Source organism: Hypanus sabinus, unplaced genomic scaffold (genome assembly GCF_030144855.1).
Source record: "Hypanus sabinus isolate sHypSab1 unplaced genomic scaffold, sHypSab1.hap1 scaffold_828, whole genome shotgun sequence".
NCBI lineage: Eukaryota > Metazoa > Chordata > Chondrichthyes > Myliobatiformes > Dasyatidae > Hypanus > Hypanus sabinus.
Window position 1 is genome coordinate 121,931 of NW_026781681.1, and position 19,345 is coordinate 141,275.

The 19,345-nt window shown below is 53.7% G+C and overlaps 2 protein-coding genes across 2 annotated transcripts in view; one reads left to right on the top strand and one right to left on the bottom strand.

Annotated features, from left to right (window-relative positions):
- LOC132390277 (NACHT, LRR and PYD domains-containing protein 3-like) overlaps positions 1–19,345 on the top strand; it is a 75,958-nt gene that overhangs the window by 46,039 nt on the left and 10,574 nt on the right. The window lies entirely within an intron of this gene.
- Positions 14,657–18,734, bottom strand: LOC132390278 (uncharacterized). The gene is made up of 2 exons (XM_059962883.1): positions 18,238–18,734; positions 14,657–18,144 (listed from the first exon to the last, which is right to left on the bottom strand). Exons 1-2 carry the CDS (start codon positions 18,257–18,259, stop codon positions 17,261–17,263), a joined length of 906 nt encoding a protein of 301 aa, XP_059818866.1. The 5' UTR covers positions 18,260–18,734; the 3' UTR covers positions 14,657–17,260.

The window sequence follows — 19,345 nt, forward strand, 5'->3', positions numbered from 1 at the left end:
ATCTCTCTTCCTGATCCCTTTCCTCCTGTGGTATCTCTCTTCCCATCCCCTTCCTCCTGTCGGATCTCTTTCCTCATTCCACTTACTGTGGGATCTCTCATCCCTATCACTCTTCTTCATGAGGGATCTCTCATCCCCATCCCCTTTCTCCTCTTGGATCTCGATAACCCATCCTCTTCCTCCTGTGGGATCTCTCCCCCATCCCCCTTCCTCGTGTAGGATCTCTCTTCCCATTGCCCTTCCTCCTGTGGTATCTCTCCCCCATCTCCCTTCCTCCTGTAGGAATTCTTTTCCCCATCCTCCTTCATCCTGTGATACCTCTCTTTCCCATCCCCCTACCTCCTGTTGGATCTCTCTTCCTGATTCTGCTTCCTACTGTGGAATCCATAATCCCCATCCACTTCCTCCTGCCGGAAATTTCTTCCCCATCCCCCGTCCTCCTGTGCGATCTCTTTTCCACATCCCCCATCCTCCTGCGGGATCTCTGTTCCCCATCCCACATCCTCCTGTGTGATCCCTCTTCCCGATCTCTTTCCTCCTGTGGTATCTCTCTTCCCTATCCCCTTCCTCCTGTCGGATCATTTTCCTCATCCCCCTTACTGTGGGATCCCTCTTCCCCATTCCCATCGGCCTGTGGGAACTCTCATCCCCATCACTCTTCTTCATGAGGGATCTCTCTTCCCCATCCCCTTCCTCCTGTGGGATTTCACCTCCCCATCCCCCTTCCTCCTGTGGGATTTCACCTCCCCATCCCCCTTCCTCCTGTGGGATTTCACCTCCCCATCCCCCTTCCTCGTGTGGGATCTCCATTACCCATCCCCCTTCCTCCTGTGGGATCTCTCTTCCCCATCCCTCTTCCTACCGTTGAATCTCCCTTCACCATCCGCCTTTCTCCTGTGGGATCTCTCCTTCCTATTCCCTTTCTCCCGTAGGATCTCTCTCTTCTATCCCCCGTCCTCCTTTGGGATCTCTCTTCCCATTCCCCTTCGTCCTGTGGGATCTCTCTTCCCCATCCCCACTCCTGTGGGATATCTCTTCCCCATCCCCCCTCCTGTGGGATATCTTTTCCCCATCCCCCTTCTTCCTGTGGGATCTCTCTTCCCCATCTCCCTTCCCCCTGTGGGATCTCTCTTCCCCATCCCCCTTCCTCGTGTAAGATCTCTCTTCCCCATCCCCCTTATTCCTGTGGGATATCTCTTCCCCATGCCCTTCCTCTTGTGGGGTCTCTCTTCTCCATCCACCTTCTTCCTGTTGGATATCTCTTCCCCATCCCCCTTCCCCCTGTTGGATATCTCTTCCCATCCCCCTTACTGTGGGATCTCTCTTCCCCATTCCCATCCGCCTGTGGGATCCCCATCACTCTTCTTCATGAGGGATCTCTCTTCCCCATCCCCTTCCTCCTCTTTGGTCTCGATAACCCTTCCCCTTCCTCCTGTGGGATTTCGCCTCCCCATCCCCCTTCCTCGTGTGGGATCTCCGTTACCCATCCCCCTTCCTCCTGTGGGATCTCTCTTCCCCATCCCCCATCCTCCTTTGGGATCTCTCTTCCCATTCCCCTTCCTCCTTTGGCATCTCTCCCCCATCCCCCTTCCTCGTCTGGGATCTCCTTTACCCATCCCCCTACTCCTGTGGGATCTCTTTTCCCCATCCCCCTTCCTCCTGTGGGATCTCTCTTCCCCATCCCTCTTCCTCCTGTTGGATCTCCCTTCACCATCCGCCTTCCTCCTGTGGGGTCACTCCTTCCATCCCCTTTCTCCCATAGGATCTCTCTTTTCTATCCCCCTTGAACCTGTGGGAACTCTGTTCCCCATCCCACTTCTTCCTGTGGGATCTCCCTTCCCCAACCCCCTTCCTCCTGTGGGATCTCTCTTCCCCATCCCCCTTCCTCCTGTGGGATCTCTCTTCCCCATCTCCCTTCCTCCTGTGGGATATCTCTTCCCCATCCCCCTTCTTCCTGTGGGATCACTCTTCCCCATCCCCCTTCCTCCTGTGGGATTTCGCCTCCCCATCCCCCTTCCTCGTGTGGGAACTCCTTTACCCATCCCCCTTCCTCCTGTGGGATCTCTCCCCATCCCCCTTCCTCGTTTAGGATCTCTCTTCCCATTGCCCTTCCTCGTGTAGGATCTCTCTTCCCCATCCCCCTTCCTCCTGTGGTATCTCTCTTCCCATCCCCTTCCTCCTGTCGGATCTCTTTCCTCATCCCACGTACTGTGGGATCTCTCATACCTATCACTCTTCTTCATGAGGGATCTCTCATCCCCATCCCCTTTCTCCTCTTGGATCTTGATAACCCTTCCTCCTGTGGGATCTCTCCCCCATCCCCCTTCCTCGTCTGGGATCTCCTTTACCCATCCCCCTACTCCTGTGGGATCTCTTTTCCCCATCCCCCTTCCTCCTGTGGGATCTCTCTTCCCCATCCCTCTTCCTCATGTTGGATCTCCCTTCACCATCTGCCTTCCTCCTGTGGGGTCACTCCTTCCATCCCCTTTCTCCCATAGGATCTCTCTTTTCTATCCCCCTTGAACCTGTGGGAACTCTGTTCCCCATCCCACTTCTTCCTGTGGGATCTCCCTTCCCCATCACCTTCCTCGTGTAGGATATCTCTTCCCCATCCTCCTTCTTCCTGTGGGATCTCTCTTCCCCATCCGCCTTCTTCCTGTGGGGTATCTCTTCCCCATCCCCCTTCTTCCTGTGGGAACTCTCTTCTCCATCCGCCTTCTTCCTGTGGGATATCTCTTCCCCATCCCCCTTCCTCGTGCTGGATCTCCTTTACCCATCCCTCTTCCTCCCAAGCGATCATTTTCCCCAACCCCCTTCCTCCTATAGGATCTCTCTTCCCCATTCCCCTTCCTCCTGAAGGAATTCTTTTCCCCATCCCCCTTCCTCCTTTGGGATCTCTCTTCCCCATCCCTCTTCCTCCCGTTGACTCTCCCTTCACCATCCGCCTTCCTCCTGTGGGATCTCTCTCCCCATCCCCCTTCCTCCTGTGGATTCTCTCTTCCCATCCCCTTCCTCCTGTCGGATCTCTTTCCTCATCCCACATACTGTGGGATCTCTCATCCCTATCACTCTTCTTCATGAGGGATCTCTCATCCCCATCCCCTTTCTCCTCTTGGATCTCGATAACCCATCCTCTTCCTCCTGTGGGATCTCTCCCCCATCCCCCTTCCTCGTGTAGGATCTCTCTTCCCATTGCCCTTCCTCCTGTGGTATCTCTCCCCCATCTCCCTTCCTCCTGTAGGAATTCTTTTCCCCATCCCCCTTCATCCTGTGATACCTCTCTTTCCCATCCCCCTACCTCCTGTTGGATCTCTCTTCCTGATTCTGCTTCCTACTGTGGAATCCATAATCCCCATCCACTTCCTCCTGCCGGAAATTTCTTCCCCATCCCCCGTCCTCCTGTGCGATCTCTTTTCCACATCCCCCATCCTCCTGCGGGATCTCTGTTCCCCATCCCACATCCTCCTGTGTGATCCCCCTTCCCGATCTCTTTCCTCCTGTGGTATCTCTCTTCCCTATCCCCTTCCTCCTGTCGGATCATTTTCCTCATCCCCCTTACTGTGGGATCTCTCTTCCCCATTCCCATCCGCCTGTGGGATCTCTCATCCCCATCACTCTTCTTCATGAGGGTCTCTCTTCCCCATCCCCTTCCTCCTGTGGAATTTCACCTCCCCATCCCCCTTCCTCCTGTGGGATTTCACCTCCCCATCCCCCTTCCTCGTGTGGGATCTCTCTTCCCCATCCCACTTCCTCCTGCGGGAACTCTCTTCCCCATCCCCCTTCCTTCTGTTGGATCTCTCTTCCCCATCCCTCTTCCTACCGTTGAATCTCCCTTCACCATCCGCCTTTCTCCTGTGGGATCTCTCCTTCCTATTCCCTTTCTCCCGTAGGATCTCTCTCTTCTATCCCCCGTCCTCCTGTGGGATCTCTCTTCCCATTCCCCTTCATCCTGTGGGATCTCTCTTCCCCATCCCCACTCCTGTGGGATATCTCTTCCCCATCCCCCCTCCTGTGGGATATCTTTTCCCCATCCCCCTTTTTCCTGTGGGATCTCTCTTCCCCATCTCCCTTCCCCCTGTGGGATCTCTCTTCCCCATCCCCCTTCCTCGTGTAAGATCTCTCTTCCCCATCCCCCTTATTCCTGTGGGATATCTCTTCCCCATGCCCTTCCTCTTGTGGGGTCTCTCTTCTCCATCCACCTTCTTCCTGTTGGATATCTCTTCCCCATCCCCCTTCCCCCTGTTGGATATCTCTTCCCATCCCCCTTACTGTGGGATCTCTCTTCCCCATTCCCATCCGCCTGTGGGATCCCCATCACTCTTCTTCATGAGGGATCTCTCTTCCCCATCCCCTTCCTCCTCTTTGGTCTCGATAACCCTTCCCCTTCCTCCTGTGGGATTTCGCCTCCCCATCCCCCTTCCTCGTGTGGGATCTCCTTTACCCATCCCCCTTCCTCCTGTGGGATCTCTCTTCCCCATCCCCCATCCTCCTTTGGGATATCTCTTCCCATTCCCCTTCCTCCTGTGGGATCTCTCTTCCCCATCCGCCTTCTTCCTGTGGGATATCTCTTCCCCATCCCCCTTCCTCGTGCTGGATCTCCTTTACCCATCCCTCTTCCTCCCAAGCGATCATTTTCCCCAACCCCCTTCCTCCTATAGGATCTCTCTTCCCCATTCCCCTTCCTCCTGAAGGAATTCTTTTCCCCATCCCCCTTCCTCCTTTGGGATCTCTCTTCCCCATCCCTCTTCCTCCTGTTGACTCTCCCTTCACCATCCGCCTTCCTCCTGTGGGATCTCTCTCCCCATCCCCCTTCCTCCTGTGGATTCTCTCTTCCCATCCCCTTCCTCCTGTCGGATCTCTTTCCTCATCCCACGTACTGTGGGATCTCTCATCCCTATCACTCTTCTTCATGAGGGATCTCTCATCCCCATCCCCTTTCTCCTCTTGGATCTCGATAACCCATCCTCTTCCTCCTGTGGGATCTCTCCCCCATCCCCCTTCCTCGTGTAGGATCTCTCTTCCCATTGCCCTTCCTCCTGTGGGATCTCTCTTCCCCATCTCCCTTCCTCCTGTAGGAATTCTTTTCCCCATCCCCCTTCATCCTGTGATACCTCTCTTCCCCATCCCCCGTCCTCCTGTGCAATCTCTTTTCCACATCCCCCATCCTCCTGTGGGATCTCTGTTCCCCATCCCACATCCTCCCATGTGATCTCTCTTCCCGATCCCTTTCCTCCTGTGGTATCTCTCTTCCCCATCCCCTTCCTCCTGTCGGATCATTTTCCTCATCCCCCTTACTGTGGGATCTCTCTTCCCCATTCCCATCCACCTGTGGGATCTCTCATCCCCACCACTCTTCTTCATGAGGGTCCTCTCTTCCCCATCCCCTTCCTCCTGTGGGATTTCACCTCCCCATCCTCCTTCCTCGTGTGGGATCTCCTTTACCCATCCCCCTTCCTCCTGTGGGATCTCTCTTCCCCATCCCCCTTCCTCCTGCGGGAACTCTCTTCCCCATCCCCCTTCCTCCTGTTGGATCACTCTTCCCCATCCCTCTTCCTCCCGTTGAATCTCCCTTCACCATCCGCCTTTCTCCTGTGGGATCTCTCCTTCCTATTCCCTTTCTCCCGTAGGATCTCTCTCTTCTATCCCCCGTCCTCCTGTGGGATCTCTCTTCCCCATCCCTCTTCCTCCTGTTGGATCTCCCTCCACCATCTGCCTTCCTTCTGTGGGGTCACTCCTTCCATCCCCTTTCTCCCATAGGATCTCTCTTTTCTATCCCCCTTCAACCTGTGGGAACTCTGTTCCCCATCCTACTTCTTCCTGTGGGGTATCTCTTCCCCATCCCCCTTCTTCCTGTGGGATCTCTCTTCCCCATCCGCCTTCTTCCTGTGGGGTATCTCTTCCCCATCCCCCTTCTTCCTGTGGGATCTCTCTTCCCCATCCGCCTTCTTCCTGTGGGGGATATCTCCTTCCCATTCCCTTTCTCCCGTAGGATCTCTCTCTTCTATCCCCCGTCCTCCTGTGGGATCTCTCTTCCCATTCCCCTTCATCCTGTGGGATCTCTCTTCCCCATCCCCACTCCTGTGGGATATCTCTTCCCCATCCCCCCTCCTGCGGGATATCTTTTCCCCATCCCCCTTCTTCCTGTGGGATCTCTCTTCCCCATCTCCCTTCCCCCTGTGGGATCTCTCTTCCCCATCCCCCTTCCTCATGTAAGATCTCTCTTCCCCATCCCCCTTATTCCTGTGGGATATCTCTTCCCCATGCCCTTCCTCTTGTGGGGTCTCTCTTCTCCATCCACCTTCTTCCTGTTGGATATCTCTTCCCCATCCCCCTTCCCCCTGTTGGATATCTCTTCCCATCCCCCTTACTGTGGGATCTCTCTTCCCCATTCCCATCCGCCTGTGGGATCCCCATCACTCTTCTTCATGAGGGATGTCTCTTCCCCATCCCCTTCCTCCTCTTTGGTCTCTATAACCCTTCCCCTTCCTCCTGTGGGATTTCGCCTCCCCATCCCCCTTCCTCCTGTGGGATTTCGCCTCCCCATCCCCCTTCCTCGTGTGGGATCTCCTTTACCCATCCCCCTTCCTCCTGTGGGATCTCTCTTCCCCATCCCCCATCCTCCTTTGGGATCTCTCTTCCCATTCCCCTTCCTCCTGTGGGATCTCTCTTCCCCATCCCACTTCCTCCTGCGGGAACTCTCTTCCCCATCCCCCTTCCTTCTGTTGGATCTCTCTTCCCCATCCCTCTTCCTACCGTTGAATCTCCCTTCACCATCCGCCTTTCTCCTGTGGGATCTCTCCTTCCTATTCCCTTTCTCCCGTAGGATCTCTCTCTTCTATCCCCCGTCCTCCTGTGGGATCTCTCTTCCCATTCCCCTTCGTCCTGTGGGATCTCTCTTCCCCATCCCCACTCCTGTGGGATATCTCTTCCCCATCCCCCCTCCTGTGGGATATCTTTTCCCCATCCCCCTTCTTCCTGTGGGATCTCTCTTCCCCATCTCCCTTCACCCTGTGGGATCTCTCTTCCCCATCCCCCTTCCTCGTGTAAGATCTCTCTTCCCCATCCCCCTTATTCCTGTGGGATATCTCTTCCCCATGCCCTTCCTCTTGTGGGGTCTCTCTTCTCCATCCACCTTCTTCCTGTTGGATATCTCTTCCCCATCCCCCTTCCCCCTGTTGGATATCTCTTCCCATCCCCCTTACTGTGGGATCTCTCTTCCCCATTCCCATCCGCCTGTGGGATCCCCATCACTCTTCTTCATGAGGGATCTCTCTTCCCCATCCCCTTCCTCCTCTTTGGTCTCGATAACCCTTCCCCTTCCTCCTGTGGGATTTCGCCTCCCCATCCCCCTTCCTCGTGTGGGATCTCCTTTACCCATCCCCCTTCCTCCTGTGGGATCTCTCTTCCCCATCCCCCATCCTCCTTTGGGATCTCTCTTCCCATTCCCCTTCCTCCTGTGGGATCTCTCTTCCTTGTCCCCCTTCCTCATGTGGGATCTCTCCCCCATCCCCCTTCCTCGTCTGAGATCTCCTTTACCCATCCCCCTTCCTCCTGTTGGATCCGTCTTCCCCATTCCCCTTCCTCCTGAAGGAATTCTTTTCCCCATCCCCCTTCCTCCTTTGGGATCTCTCTTCCCCATCCCTCTTCCTCCCGTTGACTCTCCCTTCACCATCCGCCTTCCTCCTGTGGGATCTCTCTCCCCATCCCCCTTCCTCCTGTGGATTCTCTCTTCCCATCCCCTTCCTCCTGTCGGATCTCTTTCCTCATCCCACGTACTGTGGGATCTCTCATCCCTATCACTCTTCTTCATGAGGGATCTCTCATCCCCATCCCCTTTCTCCTCTTGGATCTCGATAACCCATCCTCTTCCTCCTGTGGGATCTCTCCCCCATCCCCCTTCCTCGTGTAGGATCTCTCTTCCCATTGCCCTTCCTCCTGTGGGATCTCTCTTCCCCATCTCCCTTCCTCCTGTAGGAATTCTTTTCCCCATCCCCCTTCATCCTGTGATACCTCTCTTCCCCATCCCCCGTCCTCCTGTGCAATCTCTTTTCCACATCCCCCATCCTCCTGTGGGATCTCTGTTCCCCATCCCACATCCTCCCATGTGATCTCTCTTCCCGATCCCTTTCCTCCTGTGGTATCTCTCTTCCCCATCCCCTTCCTCCTGTCGGATCATTTTCCTCATCCCCCTTACTGTGGGATCTCTCTTCCCCATTCCCATCCGCCTGTGGGATCTCTCATCCCCATCACTCTTCTTCATGAGGGTTCTCTCTTCCCCATCCCCTTCCTCCTGTGGGATTTCACCACCCCATCCTCCTTCCTCGTGTGGGATCTCTCTTCCCCATCCCCCTTCCTCCTGCGGGAACTCTCTTCCCCATCCCCCTTCCTCCTGTTGGATCACTCTTCCCCATCCCTCTTCCTCCCGTTGAATCTCCCTTCACCATCCGCCTTTCTCCTGTGGGATCTCTCCTTCCTATTCCCTTTCTCCCGTAGGATCTCTCTCTTCTATCCCCCGTCCTCCTGTGTGATCTCTCTTCCCCATCCCTCTTCCTCCTGTTGGATCTCCCTCCACCATCTGCCTTCCTTCTGTGGGGTCACTCCTTCCATCCCCTTTCTCCCATAGGATCTCTCTTTTCTATCCCCCTTCAACCTGTGGGAACTCTGTTCCCCATCCTACTTCTTCCTGTGGGGTATCTCTTCCCCATCCCCCTTCTTCCTGTGGGATCTCTCTTCCCCATCCGCCTTCTTCCTGTGGGGTATCTCTTCCCCATCCCCCTTCTTCCTGTGGGATCTCTCTTCCCCATCCGCCTTCTTCCTGTGGGGGATATCTCCTTCCCATTCCCTTTCTCCCGTAGGATCTCTCTCTTCTATCCCCCGTCCTCCTGTGGGATCTCTCTTCCCATTCCCCTTCATCCCGTGGGATCTCTCTTCCCCATCCCCACTCCTGTGGGATATCTCTTCCCCATCCCCCCTCCTGTGGGATATCTTTTCCCCATACCCCTTCTTCCTGTGGGATCTCTCTTCCCCATCTCCCTTCCCCCTGTGGGATCTCTCTTCCCCATCCCCCTTCCTCATGTAAGATCTCTCTTCCCCATCCCCCTTATTCCTGTGGGATATCTCTTCCCCATGCCCTTCCTCTTGTGGGGTCTCTCTTCTCCATCCACCTTCTTCCTGTTGGATATCTCTTCCCCATCCCCCTTCCCCCTGTTGGATATCTCTTCCCATCCCCCTTACTGTGGGATCTCTCTTCCCCATTCCCATCCGCCTGTGGGATCCCCATCACTCTTCTTCATGAGGGATGTCTCTTCCCCATCGGCTTCCTCCTCTTTGGTCTCGATAACCCTTCCCCTTCCTCCTGTGGGATTTCGCCTCCCCATCCCCCTTCCTCCTGTGGGATTTCGCCTCCCCATCCCCCTTCCTCGTGTGGGATCTCCTTTACCCATCCCCCTTCCTCCTGTGGGATCTCTCTTCCCCATCCCCCATCCTCCTTTGGGATCTCTCTTCCCATTCCCCTTCCTCCTGTGGGATCTCTCTTCCCCATCCCACTTCCTCCTGCGGGAACTCTCTTCCCCATCCCCCTTCCTTCTGTTGGATCTCTCTTCCCCATCCCTCTTCCTACCGTTGAATCTCCCTTCACCATCCGCCTTTCTCCTGTGGGATCTCTCCTTCCTATTCCCTTTCTCCCGTAGGATCTCTCTCTTCTATCCCCCGTCCTCCTGTGGGATCTCTCTTCCCATTCCCCTTCGTCCTGTGGGATCTCTCTTCCCCATCCCCACTCCTGTGGGATATCTCTTCCCCATCCCCCCTCCTGTGGGATATCTTTTCCCCATCCCCCTTCTTCCTGTGGGATCTCTCTTCCCCATCTCCCTTCCCCCTGTGGGATCTCTCTTCCCCATCCCCCTTCCTCGTGTAAGATCTCTCTTCCCCATCCCCCTTATTCCTGTGGGATATCTCTTCCCCATGCCCTTCCTCTTGTGGGGTCTCTCTTCTCCATCCACCTTCTTCCTGTTGGATATCTCTTCCCCATCCCCCTTCCCCCTGTTGGATATCTCTTCCCATCCCCCTTACTGTGGGATCTCTCTTCCCCATTCCCATCCGCCTGTGGGATCCCCATCACTCTTCTTCATGAGGGATCTCTCTTCCCCATCCCCTTCCTCCTCTTTGGTCTCAATAACCCTTCCCCTTCCTCCTGTGGGATTTCGCCTCCCCATCCCCCTTCCTCGTGTGGGATCTCCTTTACCCATCCCCCTTCCTCCTGTGGGATCTCTCTTCCCCATCCCCCATCCTCCTTTGGGATCTCTCTTCCCATTCCCCTTCCTCCTGTGGGATCTCTCTTCCTTGTCCCCCTTCCTCATGTGGGATCTCTCCCCCATTCCCCTTCCTCGTCTGAGATCTCCTTTACCCATCCCCCTTCCTCCTGTTGGATCTGTCTTCCCCATTCCCCTTCCTCCTGAAGGAATTCTTTTCCCCATCCCCCTTCCTCCTTTGGGATCTCTCTTCCCATCCCCTTCCTCCTGTCGGATCTCTTTCCTCATCCCACGTACTGTGGGATCTCTCATCCCTATCACTCTTCTTCATGAGGGATCTCTCTCCCCCATCCCCCTTCCTCGTGTAGGATCTCTCTTCCCATTGCCCTTCCTCCTGTGGGATCTCTCTTCCCCATCTCCCTTCCTCCTGTAGGAATTCTTTTCCCCATCCCCCTTCATCCTGTGATACCTCTCTTCCCCATCCCCCGTCCTCCTGTGCAATCTCTTTTCCACATCCCCCATCCTCCTGTGGGATCTCTGTTCCCCATCCCACATCCTCCCGTGTGATCTCTCTTCCCGATCCCTTTCCTCCTGTGGTATCTCTCTTCCCCATCCCCTTCCTCCTGTCGGATCATTTTCCTCATCCCCCTTACTGTGGGATCTCTCTTCCCCATCCCCTTCCTCCTGTGGGATTTCACCTCCCCATCCTCCTTCCTCGTGTGGGATCTCCTTTACCCATCCCCCTTCCTCCTGTGGGATCTCTCTTCCCCATCCCCCTTCCTCCTGCGGGAACTCTCTTCCCCATCCCCCTTCCTCCTGTTGGATCACTCTTCCCCATCCCTCTTCCTCCCGTTGAATCTCCCTTCACCATCCGCCTTTCTCCTGTGGGATCTCTCCTTCCTATTCCCTTTCTCCCGTAGGATCTCTCTCTTCTATCCCCCGTCCTCCTGTGGGATCTCTCTTCCCCATCCCTCTTCCTCCTGTTGGATCTCCCTCCACCATCTGCCTTCCTTCTGTGGGGTCACTCCTTCCATCCCCTTTCTCCCATAGGATCTCTCTTTTCTATCCCCCTTCAACCTGTGGGAACTCTGTTCCCCATCCTACTTCTTCCTGTGGGGTATCTCTTCCCCATCCCCCTTCTTCCTGTGGGATCTCTCTTCCCCATCCGCCTTCTTCCTGTGGGATATCTCCTTCCCATTCCCTTTCTCCCGTAGGATCTCTCTTTTCTATCCCCCTTCGACCTGAGGGAACTCTGTTCCTCATCCCACTTCTCCCTGCGTGATCTCATTTCCTCATCCCCTTCCTCATGTGCGCTCTCTCTTCCCATCCTCTTCCACCTGTGGGATCTCCCTTCCCCATCTGCCTTCCTCTTGTGGGATCTCTCCTTCCCATTCCCCTTCCTCCCCTAGCATCTCTCTTTCCTTTCCCCATTCCTCCTGTGGTATCTTTCTTCCCCATACCCCCAACTGCTGTGGGACCTCTTTTACCCATCGCACTTCTTCCTGCAGGATCTCATTGCCTCATCCCCTACTTCCTGTGGGGTGTTTCTTCCCCATACCCCTTCCTGCTGTGGGAGCTGTCTTCCCAGTCCCCCTTCCTCCAGTGGGATCTCTCTTCCTGATTCAGCTTCCTACTCCAGGTACTGTCTTCTATATGCACATCCTGCTCTGGGACATCTCTTCCCCATCCCTCTTCCTCCTGTGTGATCTCTCTTCCCCATCCCACTTACTCGTGTGGGATCTCTCTTCCCTATCCCCATTCCTCCTGTGGGATCATTTTCACCAGCCCCTTTCCTTCTGTGGGATCTCTCTTTCCCATTCTCCTTCTGTAGGATTTCTCTTTCCCATCCCCCTACCTCCATTGGGATCTCTCTTTCCCATTCTCCTTCCTCTTGTGGGATCTCTCTTCCCCATCTCCCATCCTTCTGTAGGAGTTATCTTCCAGATCCCCTCCCCCCTGTGGTATCTCTTTTTCCCATCCCTCTACCTGTTGGATCTCTCATCCTCATTCTGCTTCCTTCTGTAGGATCACTCTTCCCCATCCACTTCCTCCTGCCGGAAATTTTTTCCCCATCCCCTGTCCTCCTGAGGGATCTCTCTTACGCATCCATCTTCCACCTGTGGGTTGTCTCTTCCCCATCCCCCTTCCTCCAGTGGGACAATAGACAACAGACAATAGATGCAGAAGTAGACCATTCAGCCCTGCGAGCCTGCACCGCCATTTTGAGATCATGGCAGATCATCTACTATCAATAGCCAGTTCCTGCCTTGTCCCCGTATTCCTTGATTCCCCTACCCATAAGATACCTATCTAGCTCCTTCTTGAAAGCATCCAGAGAATTGGCCTCCACTACCTTCCGAGGGAGTGCATTCCAGACACCCAAAACTCTCTGGGAGAAGTTTTTCCTTAACAGTGTCCTAAATGACGTACCCCTTATTCTCAAACCATGCCCTCTGGTACTGGACTCTCCCAACATCAGGAAAATATTTCCTGCCTCTATCTTGTCCAATCCCTTAATAATCATATATATTTCAATCAGATCCCCTCTCAATCTCCTTAATTCCTGTGTGTACAAGCCCAGTCTCTCTAACCTCTCTGCGTAAGACAGTCCAGACATCCCAGGAATTAACCTCATGAATCTACGCTGCACTTCCTCTACAGCCAGGATGTCCTTCCTTAACCCTGGAGACCAAAACTGTACACTATACTCCAGGTGTGGTCTCACCAGGGCCCTGTACAAATGCAAGAGGATTTCCCTGCTCTTGTACTCAATTCCCTTTGTAATAAAGGCCAACATTCCATTAGCCTTCTTCACTGCCTGCTGCACTTGCTCATTCACCTTCAGTGACCGATGAACACGGACTCCTAGATTTGGTATTTCTGCCGTACCTAACTCTACACCGTTCAGATAATAATCTGCCTTCATTCTTACTGTCAAAGTGGATAACCTCACACTTATTCACATTAAACGTCATCTGCCAAGTATCTGCCCACTCACCCAGCCTATCCAAGTCACCCTGAATTCTCCTAACATCCTCATCACATGTCACACTGCCACCCAGCTTAGCATCATCAGCAAAGTTGCTGATGTTATTCTCAATGCCTTCATCTAAATCGTTGATGTAATTTGTAAACAGCTGTGGTCCCAATACCGAGCCCTGTGGCACCCCACTTGTCACCACCTGCCATTCTGAGAAACACCCATTCACTGTTACCCTTTGCTTTCTATCTGCCAACTAGTTTTCTATCCATGTCAATGTCTTCCCCCCGATGCCCTGAGCTTTGATTTTCCCGCCAATCACCTATGTGGGACCTTATCAAATGCCTTCTGAAAATCGAGGTACACTGCATCCACTGGATCTCACCCATTTAACTTCCTGGTTACATCCTCGAAAAACTCAAACAGATAAGTTGGGAAATTTACCCTTGGTAAATCCATGCTGGCTCGGCCCAATCCTATCAATGCTACCTAGAGATGCCACTATTTCATCTTTAATAATGGACTCTAGCATCTTCCTCATTACTGATGTTAGGTTGACAGGTCGATAGTTCTCTGTTTTCTCCCTTTCTCCTTTCTTAAAAAGTGGGATAACATTAGCCATTCTCCAATCCTCAGGAACGGATCCTGAAGCTAAAGAACGTTGGAAAATGATTACCAATGCATCCGCAATTTCCAGGGCCACCTCCTTTAGTACCCTCGGATGGAGACCGTCTGGACCTGGGGATTTGTCAGCCTTCAGTCCCATCAGTCTTCTCGTCACCGTTTCCTTCCTCATGTCAATCTGTTTCATTTCCTCTGTTACCCTATGTCCTTGGCCCATCCATACATCTGGGAGATTGCTTGTGTCTTCCTTAGTGAAAACAGATCTAAAGTACTCATTAAATTCTTCTGCCATTTTTCTGTTTCCCATAACAATTTCACCCAATTCATTCTTCAAGGGCCCAACATTGTTCTTAACTGTCTTCTTTCTCTTCACAGACCTAAAAAAGCTTTTGCTATCTTCCTTTATATTCCTGGTTAGCTTGCATCCGTACCTCATTTTTTCTCCCCGTATTGCCTTTTTAGTCAGGTTCTGGGGTTCCTTAAAAACTTCCCAATCATCTGTCCTCCCAGTCACCTTAGCTCTGTCATACTTCTTTTATTTTAATGCTATGCAATCACTGACTTCCTTTGTCAACCACTGTGGCCCCTTTCCCCCCTTTTAATCCTTCCTTCTCTGGGGACGAACTGATTTTGCACCTTGTGCATTATTCCCAAGAATACCTGTCATTGCTGTTCCACTGTCTTTTCTGCTCGGCTATCCGTCCAGTCAACTTTGGCCAGTTCCTCCCTCATGGCTCCATAGTTTCCCCTGTTCAACTGCAACACTGACACCTCCGAGCTGCCCTTCTCCTTCTCAAACTGCAGATAAAAGCTTATCATATTGTGATCACTACCTCCTAATGGCTCCTTTACTTCAAGATCGCTGATCAAATCCTGTTCATTACACAAGACTAAATCCAGAGTTGCCTTGTCCCTGGTCGGCTCTCGTACAAGCTGTTCCAAGAATGCAACCCGTACGCACACTACAAACTCCCCATCCTGGGGTCCAGCACCAAACTGTTTCTCCCAGTTCAACTGCATGTTGAAATTCACAATCCCCCTACCTACTGTGGGATCTCTTTTACTCCATCCATTTGCTCCTGTGGGACCTCTCTTCCCCCTCCCCCCTCCTTCTATGGGATCTCTCTTCCCCATCGCCATCCTTTTGAGGGATCTCTCTTCCCCATCCCCTTCCTCTTGTCGGATCTCTCTTCCCCATCCCCTTCCTGCAGTGGGATCTCTTTTCCCCATCCCCCTTCCTTCTGTGGGATCTCTCTTCCCCATCCCACTTCACGATGTGGTATCTCTCCTGCCCAGCCACGTTCCTCATTTGGGATCTCTCTTCCCTTTTCTCCTTCCTCCTGTGGGTTGTCTCTTCCCCTTCCTCTTCCTCCTGTGGGATCTCTCTTCCCTATCCTCCTTCCTCCTGTGGGATCTCTCTTCCTGATTCAGCTTTCTACTCCAGGATCTCTCTTCTATATGCAAATCCTGCTCTGGACCTACCTTCCCCATCCCTCTTCCTCCTGTGGGATATCTCCTTCCCATCCTCTTCCTCCTGTGAGATCTCTCCTTCCCATTCCCTTTCTCCCGTAGGATCTCTCTTTTCTATCCCCCGTCCTCCTGTGGGATCTCTCTTCCCCATCCCCCTTCCTCCTGTGGGATCTCACTTCCCCATCCCCCTTCCTCCTGTGTGATCTCTCTTCCGGATCCCTTTCCTCCTGTGGTATCTCTCTTCCCCATCCCCTTCCTCCTGTCGGATCTCTTTCCGCATCCCACTTAATGTGGGATCTTTCATCCCCCTTACTGTGGGATCTTTCATCCCCATCACTTCTTCATGAGGGATCTCCCATCCCCATCCCCTTTCTCCTCTTAGATCTCGATAACCCATCCCCTTCCTCCTGTGGGATCTCCTTTCCCCATCCCCCTTCCTCCTGTGGGATCTCTCTTCCCCATCCCCCTTCCTCCTGTTGGATCTCTCTTCCCTGTCCCTCTTCCTCCCGTTGAATCTCCCTTCACCATCCGCCTTCCTCCTGTGGGATCTCTCCTTCCCATTCCCTTTCTCCCGTAGGATCTCTCTCTTGTATCCCCCGTCCTCCTGTGGGATATCCCTTCCTGTTCCTCCTGTGGGATCTCTCCTCCCCATCCCCCTTCCTCCTGTGGGATCTCTCTTCCCTGTCCTCCTTCCTCCTGTGGGATCTCTCTTCCTGATTCAGCTTTCTACTCCAGGATCTCTCTTCTATTTGCAAATCCTGCTCTGGACCTACCTCCCCCATCCCTCTTCCTCCTGTGGGATATCTCCTTCCCATCCTCTTCCACCTGTGGGATCTCTCTTCCCCATTCACCTTCCTCCTGTGGGATCTCTCTTCCCTATCCCCCTTCCTCCTGTGGGATCTCTCATCCCCATCCCCCTTCACCATGTGGTATCTCTCTTGCCCAGCCACGTTCCTCATTTGGGATCTCTCTTCCCTCTTCTCCTTCCTCCTGTGGGATCTCTCTTCCCTATCCCCTTCCTCCTTAGGGATCTCTCTTCCCCATTCTCTTCCAACTGTGTGATCTCTCTACCCCATCGCCTTCCTCCTATGGGATCTCTTCCCCATCGCCTTCCTCCTATGGGATCTCTTCCCCATCCCCCTTCTTCCTGTGGGATCACTCTTCCATATCCTCCTTCCTCCTATGGGATCTCTCTTCCTGACTCAGCTTCCTACTCCAGGATCTCTCTTCTATATGCAAATCCTGCTCTGGGACCTCTCTTCCCCATCCCTCTTCCTCCTGTGGGATATCTCCTTCCCATCCTCTTCCTCCTGTAGGATCTCTTTTCCCCATCCCCATTCCACCTGTGGGATCTCTCTTCCCCATCCTCTTCCTCCTGTGGGATCTCTCTTCCCCATTAGCTTTCCTCCAGTGGGATCTCATTTCCCCAGCCCCTTTTCTTCTGTGGGATCTCTCTTCCACATTGTCCTTCCTCCTGTGGGATATCTCCTTCCCATCCTCTTCCTCCTGTGAGATCTCTCCTTCCCATTCCCTTTCTCCAGTAGGATCTCTCTTTTCTATCCCCCGTCCTGTGGGATCTCTCTTCCCCATCCCCCTTCCTCCTGTGGGATCTCACTTCCCCATCCCCCTTCCTCCTGTGTGATCTCTCTTCCAGATCCCTTTCCTCCTGTGGTATCTCTCTTCCCCATCCCCTTCCTCCTGTCGGATCTCTTTCCTCATCCCACTTACTGTGGGATCTTTCATCCCCATCACTCTTCTTCATGAGGGATCTCCCATCCCCATCCCCTTTCTCCTCTTAGATCTCGATAACCCATCCCCCTTCCTCCTGTTGGATCTCTCTTCCCCATTCCCCTTCCTCCTGAAGAAATTCTTTTCCCCATCCCCCTTCCTCCTTTGGGATCTCTCTTCCCTGTCCCTCTTCCTCCCGTTGAATCTCCCTTCACCATTCGCCTTCCTCCTGTGGGATCTCTCCTTCCCATTCCCTTTCTCCCGTAGGATCTCTCTCTTGTATCCCCCGTCCTCCTGTGGGATATCTCTTCCCCTTCCTCTTCCTCCTGTGGGATCTCTCTTCCCCATTCACCTTCCTCGTGTGGGATCTCTCTTCCAAATCCCCATTCCTCCAGTGGGATCTCTCTTCCCTATCCCCCTTCCTCCAGTGGGATCTCTCATCCCCATCCCCCTTCACCATCTGGTATCTCTCTTGCCCAGCCACGTTCCTCATTTGGGATCCCTCTTCTCCTTCCTCCTGTGGGATCTCTCTTCCCCATCCCCATTCCACCTGTGGGATCTCTCTTCCCCATCCTCTTCCTCCTGTGGGATCTCTCTTCCCCATCCCCCTTTCCCCTGTGGGATCTTTCTTCCCCATCCCCCTTCCTCCTGTGGGATCTCTCTTCCCCTTCCCATTCCACCAGTGGGATCTCATTTCCCCAGCCCCTTTACTTCTGTGGGATCTCTCTTCCACATTGTCCTTCCTCCTGTGGGATATCTCTTCCCCATCTCTTTTGTCCTGTGGGATCTCTTCCCCATCCCCCTTCCTCCTGTGAGGTCTCCATTCCTCATCCCCTTCCTCCTGTGGGATCCCTCTTCCCCATTCTCTTCCTCCTGTGGGATCTCTCATCCCCATTCCCCTGTGGGATCTCTCTTCCCCCGCCCCCTTCCTTCTGTAGGATCTCTCTTTCCCATCCCTCTTCCTCCAGTGGGATATCTCCTTCCCATCCTCTTCCACCTGTGGGATCTCTCTTCCCCATTCACCTTCCTCGTGTGGGATCTCTCTTCCAAATCCCCATTCCACCTGTGGGATCTCTCTTCCCCATCCTCTTCCTCCTGTGGGATCTCTCTTCCCCATCCCCCTTCCCCCTGTGGGATCTCTCTTCCCCATCCCCCTTCCTCCTGTGGGATCTCTCTTCCCCATCCCACCTGTGGGATCTCTCTTCCCCATCCTCTTCCTCCTGTGGGATCTCTATTCCCCATTCGCCTTCCTCCAGTGGGATCTCATTTCCCCAGCCCCTTTACTTCTGTGGGATCTCTCTTCCACATTGTCCTTCCTCCTGTGGGATATCTCTTCCCCATCTCTTTTGTCCTGTGGGATCTCTTCCCCATCCCCCTTCCTCCTGTGAGGTCTCCATTCCTCATCCCCTTCCTCCTGTGGGATCCCTCTTCCCCATTCTCTTCCTCCTGTGGGATCCCTCTTCCCCATTCTCTTCCTCCTGTGGGATCTCTCTTCCCCTTCCTCCTGTGGTATCTCTCTTTCCCATCCCCCTTCCTCCTGTTGGATCTCTCTTCCTGATTCTGCTTCATCCTGTGGGATCACTCTTCCCCATCCATTTCCTCCAACCGGAAATTTCTTCCCCGTCCCACTTACTCCTGAGGGATCTCTATTCCCCATCCATCTTCCTCCTGTTGGATCTTCTTCCCCATCCCCTTCCTCCTGTGGGATCTCTCTTCCCCATTCCCCTGTTGGATCTCTCTTCCCCATTCCCCTGTTGGATCTCTCTTCCCCTTCCCCTTCCTCCTGTGGGATCTCTCTTCCCCATTCCCCTGTCTCCAGTGGGATCTCTCTTTCCCATTCTCCTTCCTCTTGTGAGATCTCTCTTCCCCATCTCCCTTACTTCTATGGGAATTGTCTTCCAGATCCCCTTCCTCCTGTGGTATCTCGTTCCCATCCCCCTACCTCCTGTTGGATCTCTCTTCCTGATTCTGCTTCCTACTGTGGGATCACTCTTCCCCATCCCCTTCTTCCAGCCGGAAATTTCATCCCATTCCCACTTACTCCTGTGGGATCTCTCTTCCCCATCCCCTTTCCACCTGTAGGACAACAGACAATAGGTGCAGAAGTAGACCATTCGGCCCTTCAAGCTTGCACCGCCATTTTGAGATCATGGCTGAGCAGCTACTTTCAATACCCGGTTCCTGCCTTGTCCCCTTATCCCTTGATTCCCCTACCCATAAGATACCTATCTAGCTCCTTCTTGAAAGCATCCAGAGAATTGGCCTCCACTACCTTCCGAAGCAGTGCATTCCAGAC

Excerpts from the sequence above, each read along its gene's own strand:
- LOC132390278 (XM_059962883.1), bottom strand. The coding sequence starts at position 18,259 with ATGGGGAAGAGAGATCCCACAG. Across the intron at positions 18,145-18,237 it reads GGGGAAGAGAGATCCCACAG|GAGGAAGAGGATGGGGAAGA; the intron begins GTGGGATGGGGA and ends GAGATCCCACAG.